Raw genomic sequence first — 9,879 nt, 5'->3', positions numbered from 1 at the left:
CACCGCCCCCCGGAGGCGGCGCCGCGGGCCGCTCCCGACGTGGCGGGAGGACGCAGGCGCGCCGGGCGCCGCGGGCAGCCTCCGAGCACCCGGCGTGGCGCCGCGCGACGGCTCGTGCGCACGCGCCAGCGCCCGCCCCTGGCCGTGGCAGGCAGCGCGCGGCCCGGCCTCGGTGGCGGCGGGCGCGGTGGGACCCAGCGCCGGGCAGAGGCGGCCCGGTGGCTCCCGGCCGGGGATGGCTGCGGGAAGCGCGTCCGCCCCGTGCCTGTCACCAGGAGGAGAGCAGGGGCAGAAGGAGAAACTGCTGCTGGGAATGACAGATCCCGTCTTCCATAGCCTTTCCTGAGACGTGAGCCTTCTTGGGTGCGGTGACTCTTCCCTGCCGGCAGCTCTCGCGGCATCGAAGCCGCTCTTTGAGCCTGTAGAGTCAGATAATCGTTTAGGTTGGAAAAGACCTTTGAGATCATCGAGTCTAACCATTAACCCAGGACTGCCAAGTCCACCACTAAACCCTGTCCCCAAGCACTGCATCTAGATGTTTTTCAGACACCTCCAGGGATGGTGGTTCCACCACCTCTCTGGGCAGCCTGTTCCAATGCTTGACCACCTTTTCAGCAAAGAAATATTTCCTAACATCCAATGTAGACATCCCCTGGTGCAACTTGAGGCCATTTCCTCTTGTCCTGTCCCTTGTTATCTGGGAGAACAGACCTGCCTACAGCCTCCTTTCAGGTGGTTGTAGAGAACAGTAAGGTCCTCCTTGAGTCTTCTCCTCTCTAGACTAAACAACGCCAGTTCCCTCAGCCAATCCTTGTAAGACTTGTTCTCTAGATGCTCTTCCAAGGTTCCTCTTCCAGTAAAACCGCTGTGATCTTGGACCCAGGCCTTGTTTTCCCTCTGGGTATGCTCAGAGCTGCTGCGGACTTTGGCTCCTAGAAAGGCCCGGTAGACTAAGGCTTATTGCACCCTGCACCGCCTGGTTGCAATCACATGCACTTGTCCCTCTGTCTCCCGAATCGCTGCTGGAACAGCTTTTTCAGACGCAGCTGCCCCGGCAGGGCTGGCCCAGCACGACCGCAGCGGCTTCTCGCCGCTGAGGCACCTGCCGCCTTCAGCGCCCGCTTTTCAGAGTGGTAGCGCGTGGCGCTACGTGTATTTACGGCGCTCCATTTCCAGATGATAACAACGTCTGTTACCTTTACCGGCTGGATAACGCCCCTGACTGACAACAAGCGCCGCTGTCCTCGCTCGAACGCCGCGCCCGGTGTCCCGCCGCCGGGACTACATTTCCCGGCAGGCAGCAGGGGGGCGCAGGCGTCGCTCCCGGCGTGCAGCGCGGCCGCCGTCCCGCGGGCGCATTGGCTGTGCCGGGCGGCTGCCCCGCCCCGCCGTGCGCCGCGGGTCTCGGTGGGGTCGGCCCGGCGCTGGTGCTGTGCGGGCGGCGGGCTCGGGGGTAGGCGGCGGCTGGGCCTGTTCTGTCCCGGCAGGGGGATGGGTTTTCGGGCCGCTGCCCTGGCGAGGGGTGCGATGTGTGAGTACCGGGGCTGCGGGGAGCAGAGGGCTGCGGGAGCGCGGTGGCGGTGGCGGGGGTGGTGGGGGGTTACTCCGGCTCTGGCGGAGGGGGCGGCCTCAGGGAGGGGAGCGGGGCAGGCCCGGCCTGGAGGGCGTGCAGCGGGCATCCTTCTTTGGGGCGGGCATACCTTTTGTTTTGCGTTGTGAGCATCCTATATTTGTGGTAGTGATGCCTAAACTTTGTTAATTCTGTTAAATACTAGCTTTGTTAGAGCAGGTGTGTAGCTATCATGCTGTCTCTTCATATCCTCTAGAAGCGTTTCCAGCGTTGAAGTGTGACTTTGGGTACAAAGTTGCCTAGTTACCTTTCTTATACAGCTAAAAACGTGATGTGTGAAAGCATGTATAAATCTGATGGTAAATATTGTTAACCTAAAAGGAGTGGGACTGATGGTGTGAAACAAGTCTTAATAGTTCAATGAAATATGAGATATTTAAAAGTAATCAGTCATCATTACAAGCAGGGTAGTTCACATGCAAACTTGCATTAAGAACTGTTCAGGGGTGCTTATGAACTTCAACTTGGGAAAAGTTTATGAACATTGGATAGAAATGGCATTGATAATTCAATATATTTTGTTGATAGTGGTTTGATAACAATGGTCTTAGGCAAGTAAGAAATTCTCCTTTTCACCTTATGTCCTATGCCTTCTGAAGTGCAGCTGTAAGGAGCTTTGTAGTACAGATGAGTTCTAAGGCATGACCTGAGAGAGAAGAGGACTGAGATTTGACTGACTGTTTTCAGCATGACTTCCTGGAGCAGCTTTTCCCGTATCTTTGCTGGTTATTTCTGCTCTTTTGTTATGTGCTACTTCTTTCAGTCAAGCCTCAGTTACTGTATTAAACTAATTGACTGTTTTGGTGAACTGATCCTAGCTTTAAAAAACACTTAAGCCTTCCAAAAATTTGATTAATAGTTTTGCTGAAATTTAAAAGAAGCTCCCCATTAGCACTGCAATATTTGGGATGAATACTGCAAGTCCTAAGGGTCAACGCAGTGTGGGTTGGTAACTTCTTACCTTGGAAAATAGATTCCTATCCTGAAGTCCCTTCTGTTAAAGGCAACTATTTTTTGGTGGGTGGTTTTTTTTTTTTTTTTTTTTGTGGTTGCTTGATTTCAACTGAACTAGCAGTATAAGGCAACTGCATTTGCACCACCACGTATGTTCCATAACTGACTTATTTTTGTACGTGAAGTTTGTTGAATAGGTTCTAGTGTTTTCAATTTGGAACAAGTCATTGAATAGGTTCTAGTGTTTTCAATTTGGAACAAGTCATTGGTTTTAACCAACTATGTTAGTCCGTTTCCTGCATCAGTTTGGTTGCTGTGACAAACTTCGAGTAACTTCTAGCCTGTATGTCAAAAAATGTCATGTTTGAAGAGATGTCAGCCAAATGCATCTTAATTTATGCAGGGCTGTGATATCCAATACAAAGAACAGCAATCACATGTTCAAATTGTGTACGGAGATGCTAAGACTTGTAGATACCTTCATCTAGGGGACATTAAGGTAATTTTCCATTAGTTTTTCCACTTCATCTTGTAATGGAAAAATTAATAAGATATCTGGAAGCAAATTCTTTTTAACAGCTGGTAATCATCGCCTGTGAATTCTGCCACCAGATGGTGTCATAAGATTTGTGATGTTGCCTGACTCAAGCCTATAGGAAAACAAGAGAATGTTACGCATTACAAATAACTTCTGTTTTTATAAAAATGTTTTTCTTATTTGTAGCGTAAGGGATTTTTTTTGTTTTTTCTCATCTAGTCCTAGACTATTTTATATTTTGATCCCAAATTGATGGAGCTGCTAATATTCAGCCCTGGGACAAACTGCATTACAGAGATGTAAGAATTCAGACAGACCCCTCTATTTCTATTGCGTTGTCATTAGTGACTGTTGTCTTAATGTTTGGGATCCTTAACTTGAATTTACTTGGCACCAAAGCTCCATGCACTGGAGTGACCTGATTACCTTGGTTTGAGTGCCTCAAATCACTCTCCAGTGGTTCTTCTTACTCTGTAGTGACTGTATAAACAGAAAAATCCCAATGACTGACTGCTCTCCTACACACACTTGTGTTTACATAGGTCTTTCTTAGGGACTCTGGGTCATTTTACCTGCTTCTGTTGCAGTAGATAGGATGTATAGAATTGTCTTAAGATGGCTTCCTAGTCCCTGTTCTTAACTTCTCATCAGTGAAAAAGATGGGAGTATGCATACCTGTGAAGGGTAATATGAGCTTAAATACCCTAGGAATGGAAAAAGATACAGCTAAATGTTACAGAAATAAGTGTAAAATTAAGTGGTGGGTATTTCTGTCATTCTTATAAGGGTCTGTTTGTTGAAGACCTTTTATTAAGTGACACACGGTTATCAGAATAAGCTGATGTGAATTCTTTTGCAAGTCACGGAAATACCTAAATCAGTTATTTGTCCCACATCTTGTGTATCACTATGTTGTTTCTTAAGAAGACTCTGCTCAGTCATTATCGATTATGTTTTAGACATATTATGTAATGGTAATAGAGGTATAAAGACAATTCCCTTCTCTGAAGGGTGGTAATAGGGGTCTTAGTTGGAGTGCTGTGTCCAGTTTTGGACATTTCTTTTAGAGTGTTTTGGGCAATTTGGAAAGAGGAACAGCAATTTTAATAGGCTCAGGAAATGTGTTGTTTAAGGAAAACATCTGAAGAAAAAGAGCTTGTGTATGTCTAAAAATGAACTGGGAGTATAGGGGAAAACAGAAGCTTTCCAGTTGTGTGGATTTTAGGTGTCTGAAATGACAGCATACAGCAATGATGCTGAACAGCTCTCCGTTCCAATTAGGACAGTGTATATCCCTGAATCTTCCAGTACGTAAAAAGCTATAATAAGTTAGACAGTGATAAGGCATTTACTTACACTAATGAGGAGTTATCATCTCACTTTACAGCGAGGAAAACTTAAGTTTGGATATTAGGAAATCATTAGCATTGCTTATATATAGGGAATTAGAAAGATGCGGTTTGATTGTGACTTAAAGTGTGTATATTGTTCTGGTCTGCACCCCATTCTTAGATTTACTTAAAATAAAAATAGACATCTGTAAAAACTCTCTGTTCGTGCTGGGTGTTCCTGTGTCTGTTTAAAGTATTTCTCTATAGTCTCCCTATCTCCAGTATACCTTTCCTGTATGTTGTAAAAAGCCAGCTGTACTCATGGGGTAGCACACAGATGGTTTCTGCTAGGTGTCTTCTAGACTAGTTAGTGAAGTCTACTTTATCACTTTTAACAGGAACTTAAAGAACTTTGATCTGTGAAATCTCCTCCTGGCTCAGCGTCAAAACAGTTGAGCCTCAGCTGCTCATTTATAACATTTGCTATGCAGTGGTGCTGCTTCAGTGCTGAGAGGTCTAGAGTACCCTGTCGAGAGGGTGAATTTAAATCTTAAAAGCAGGGAGGAATTTACCATAAAAGTCTTGCTTCTTGTGCAAGTATTTTAACTGTTGGGCTGTAATATAGTTATCGCTTTGTCATGTTAAAAAAACCCACAACCTGGTGACTACAAAGTAGTTTATACAGTGCATGATAGTGTGCTAGAAAATAATGCTGTTAATCATCACTTAACTGTAGTAAGTCCTTACTTTTCTGTCTGTTGATTGGATTAGGTTGTATAGATCAGCATCTCAGAAGGAAGGTTAAAGTGCCTCCCACATATACCCAGAAGTAATGTTAAGGTAATGGTTAAAACTTAAGGTCTAGCAAGGAAACGTATAGTGAATTCAGATGTCTCTAGGGCAGTGAATCCGGGAAGGAAAGATAGTCTTTGAATGTTGGTGCTTTGTTCCACTAAATTCTGCTTAAGGTGGTGAAATTTGAGCATAGGCCTCTGTCTTGTTATGATTAATGACTTGGTTTTATACAGCATTCTTACAGCGTTACAGGGCTTTGATGTGTGGAGCAGCATGTAATACAGGGAAATGGTTTTATAGTCACAAAATTTTTCCTTAAGAAAATATTTCTCTATTACTAGGCTTTAATAAATTATTATTAGTTAGATTAGCAATCATATTGCTTTGTAGATCCAGTTATCGTATTCTGTGATTGGATACAGATTTCGAAGGCCTGTGTGGAGTTCTCCAGGTTTTCCTATGGAAAGACTAGGCTTCATGACAGATCAGCAAAGTTAGTTGTGCTGATAATGAAAGTACATATGGTCTAGCTTAGCAGTGGTTGTTTTAAGTTCTTCCCAGGGCCTAAATACGCTTCCATTCCTAATTCTTCTGAGGAAGAGGCTTCTCTGAGTCAAAATGACCTTGTGTCCACCACTTCCTCCCATTGACCAACTAAAGATTTTATGAATGTACTTTGTGGTGAGTCGCTTCTTTCCTCTCTGCTCTCCTCTCCCGTGTTTGTGGCAGCTGGATTAGTGTTTTGCAGCTCAACTAGGATGTCTGCAGTCAGTTGCTGCAGGAGAGAAGTCACTAAAGCAGGAGTCACATCCCTGTGAGGAGCTGAGGATCGTTTGCTGCCAAGCATTCTGACACAGTGAACTTCTAGACTTCTGCTCTTCTCAAGTGTAGAGTTTCCACTGCTGTCTGTAGGGACGTGCAGCATTCAGGCAGGCCTTTAAGACAGGCCAGTGCTGCTGATCTCTTTGAGGCCTCCTGAGGATTTCTAGGCAGCTGGAATGCTGGGCTGCCTGCCCCACTCTATGGTACTTGTGGCTTTATATAGTCAGTGTTCAGCCACTGGTCTGTAGCAGATTTAACCTTGACGTACATTTTTAATGTATGTTATCCGGTAAGGTTGAATAACTGTGGACAAATGGATGTTGTAGCAGGAAGGAGTCTAATGACTTCTTTTCTTTGTAGACTATTTTTACTCGTGAGAAGTGTTCTCCAAAAGTGTCTGTAGCTGCCTTGCTTAAGTTCATTAAAAACTCTGTGGTATTTCCAAGCTCTGGGCAGGTGCAGGCTATGGGCAAGTTGCGCTTGTATCACACAGTTGGAAAATGCATCCCTTCCTTTAAAACAAACAAATAAAAAATCACCCATTGAACACTGAGGATTACATTCCCTCAAAATAGTTGTCGTAGTGTCTCATTTGTTTTGAAGGCTTTGCATTTTGCTCTTGACGTGTTTCTCCTTATATGATGGTGTGGGCTTTTGGGGTAAAACCTTATCTTTGCTTGCAGTTTGCTTGTGTTTTAGAGTAGCTCATTTTCCTATTAATGTCCCTTAAGTATTCTATGCTATGGAGCAAGCTGGTGATTTCAAAAGCACAAACTGTTAAATCCAATAAAAGCTTGAAGGTTGTCTGCTGTTTAAAATATGGGATTTTTTTGTTGCTGTTGTTAATAATTCAAATATGTCTGTATTTATGTAGAGAAAGCTCTGTTCCTGAAGTTTCTCAGTATGAAAATTTTGTGATTGAACAGACCGGTATATGATGAGATTAAATGCCATCACGGATTGCATAGCTCAAAAGCTGTCTGGTTCTTGTCGCTGTTGCATAGTGAGGGTATACCTTGGATTTATAATGTTTTTCAAAGTACTTCATGAAAGTTCTTGTACAGTGAAATTGAAGTACTTCGTTAAAGTGAGCCACGGGTTTTATAGCAGGATTTGGGAGAAAGCTAAGGGTGATAGGAAGTGTTTTATCTCTATGTAGACGGTAAGTCAAGAGGTGAACTGGAAAGAAAACATGAGACTGTCTTCTCCCAGTCCCTGTAGCATCTACTGACTCTCTACTTCTAAGTCCTTGCCTCTTAATGGCTTGTCTCTGTGGAGGTGAAAGTTTCACTTTTCATAGTGACATCCAATAGCATTTGAATTCCACTGGTATTTTTAGTACTCTGTCATAAGTAATGCCCCATTGATTGGGCAGTTAGCCTAAAACTTCCTGTAATCATGTATAGTCATTGTATGCTTTAATTAGCCAAAACGGGTGTAATGTTAGCTCTACTTGTGGAAGCTTTTTAATGTTACATGCAAACTGGCGTTGGCAAGTCACCATACTTTACTGGCCTGCTTTTCCTGATCCAAGTCCCGTGCTGGTGTTTCACCATTGTGCAGAATGAATTCTGTAAATGCTTGAGTAATCTTGAACACATGTAGGATATTACTCCTCTAAACTACAAAGTAATGCTGGTGAAGAATGTGGAGCGAGCACAGAATATTTTAATGCAAAAGGAAGTATCTGAAATTGGTGCAAGGATTAGCACCCTTGCTTTTCAGGAGCAACCTCGTATTAATCACATTAAAATAGCTCCTATATTGGGTAGTCATCCAAACCCTTATCACTTGCGTATAATCATAAATAATTCTCTTAGATCTGCTGCAGCTGCACTGATCTGTGTATAAACAATATGTTGGTCATGTGCTCCTGTACTCATCTAATAACTTACTGGAAAATCATGAGACTGAAATACCTCAGTTTATCTCTACTCAATATATTAACTTGAACTGCTGTCTCAGTTGAAATATGTTTAAACCCAAGTTATACTCTTTATATGTGGTTTCAAAATAATTTGTTCCAGAAGTTGCTATTTCTGTGTGCCGACCTTCCATGAAGGCAGGTAGGTGCTTTTGCATGTACGTCACTGATACCATATGAATTCATATGCATGCTCTGTATGACCTAGGCTGGTACAAAGTTCTGAATGATCTTGTACCTTTGTTGGGGGCGATTTGTCAAAATAAATAGCTGTTACTAACGATTCGAGTACATCAGGTGCCTGTGTGATGAAGCTAGAGAATGCATATTTAAACACTTATCAGGTATTTCAGTAAGATCAAGAATGGCACTCTAGGAGTGTTGGTAAGGTAACATAAGAAGGTGACTGAATCTCCTGTTGTGTTTTAAGTGTGTTTGTTTTGGTATGATGATAGGGATTTTTTTTTTTTTTTTAGGGAGGAAACTGCTTTCTCTGTTGCTTAAAGGTGAAAGGGCTATTGCAACTCTCAGTTCCTTCCCCTTGATACTGGTGGATAGCTAGACAGAAACTAGAGTGTATGTTAATGGTAAATGAACATGGAGGAAAAGAGTTGTTTGTCAGAGAACTACATTTTGGAATTAGAGTCAGTGTGGGTTTACTTGCTTATTTTTAGTTGTTTACAGTTGGACAGTACCACTGAATGTCAGAGCTTCTTTAGGTAATCTGGATTTGGTAAAAATCCAGTTCTTGCCCTTTGCTCACAGCTTCAAGTCAGTATCAGACTCAGAGGGTTTAATGCCCCTGATACAGAAGGTTGATGATAAATAATTAGAATTAACTTTGTAGGGTAAATTGTGGAAAGAGCTGTGAAGAAAGCTCTTGTAGGTTGTTTGATGATATCAGCTAAGTTAGCTCTGAAGTTGGCTAATGGCAAAGCTTGGAAGGATTTGTGGTTTTGTTTGGGGATATAAAAGGTCCTAGTAGTAAAAAGATACATTTCTTTCCACTTAAGGGTGAGGAACTGCCTCTGCCAATCAGTAAAAAATTACTACAATGCACAATTATTCTGTATTTTAGCGTCTTTTAAGAAAAAAAGGGCAAAGATTGTACTTTATTACTTCTGCAGACATGTCTATCCTTGTATTATAACCTAGACTGTTATGTACCTCTCTGATTTAATTGTTCTCCTTATGAATTAAATATTGTGACAAAAATACGTATAGCATTTAATTTGACGTGCTGGCTTTCATTGCATGTATGCATAGCCTTAATTTCATTTTCCTAGGGACTTAAATATCTTACTTTTGCTGCCCTGTGTACCAAAATGAAGATCTGAGTTTACAGTGCTTGATCCCCATTTCCTTATCTCCCTCTCATCTTGGTACTTGAAAAGTGTTTTGTTAATATGATTTCAGTAGCAAGAGGATTCCTACAGACCTGTATTTGCTTGTAAAAGGAAGTCTTGGAGAACAAAGAACAAAATGAAAGAAAGGGAAAGCTACTTTTTATTATAGCTGTTTTAGATGACTGTTCAAAACTACTTTTTTTTCTTTTTTTTGGAGAATATTGACTATGCACAAGACGTGAGTATTCTTTTAAAGAAACTCAACACAGGTGTTTTCATGAATAGTAACTTATTTTTACTTTCCTTACTAAAACAGGTTAATGAAAAAAAATCCTAAATATTGGTTCTTTTTAAATTATGTTTATTTGCAGGTGTGGGATAAGATCTCTCCAGAGTAATAAGCATGGTTCAAGAACGAAAATGCATATTATGTCATATTGTGTACAACTCAAAAAAGGTAAATAATTCATGCTTACATCTACTGGTAGATACCAATATGAAAAGTGTGTAAGAAATGCTTTCGTTTTAAAATTGTGTGA

The 9,879-nt window shown here is 42.3% G+C and overlaps 1 protein-coding gene across 2 annotated transcripts in view; it reads left to right on the top strand.

The window, feature by feature from the left end:
* The first annotated feature begins 1,401 nt into the window (after positions 1–1,401).
* The window catches only part of ZNF106 (zinc finger protein 106), a 42,926-nt gene continuing 34,448 nt past the window's right edge, over positions 1,402–9,879 (top strand). For both annotated transcript variants that reach the window (XM_040599882.1, XM_040599880.1), the window contains exons 1-2: positions 1,402–1,531; positions 9,712–9,797. In XM_040599882.1, the coding sequence (XP_040455816.1) occupies positions 9,744–9,797 (54 nt within the window). In that variant the 5' untranslated portion in view covers positions 1,402–1,531; positions 9,712–9,743. The remainder of the gene's footprint in view (positions 1,532–9,711; positions 9,798–9,879) is intronic.

The sequence above is a fragment of the Falco naumanni genome, chromosome 7 (genome assembly GCF_017639655.2).
Source record: "Falco naumanni isolate bFalNau1 chromosome 7, bFalNau1.pat, whole genome shotgun sequence".
Lineage (NCBI taxonomy): Eukaryota > Metazoa > Chordata > Aves > Falconiformes > Falconidae > Falco > Falco naumanni.
This window is presented reverse-complemented; position numbering and strand designations above follow the sequence as displayed.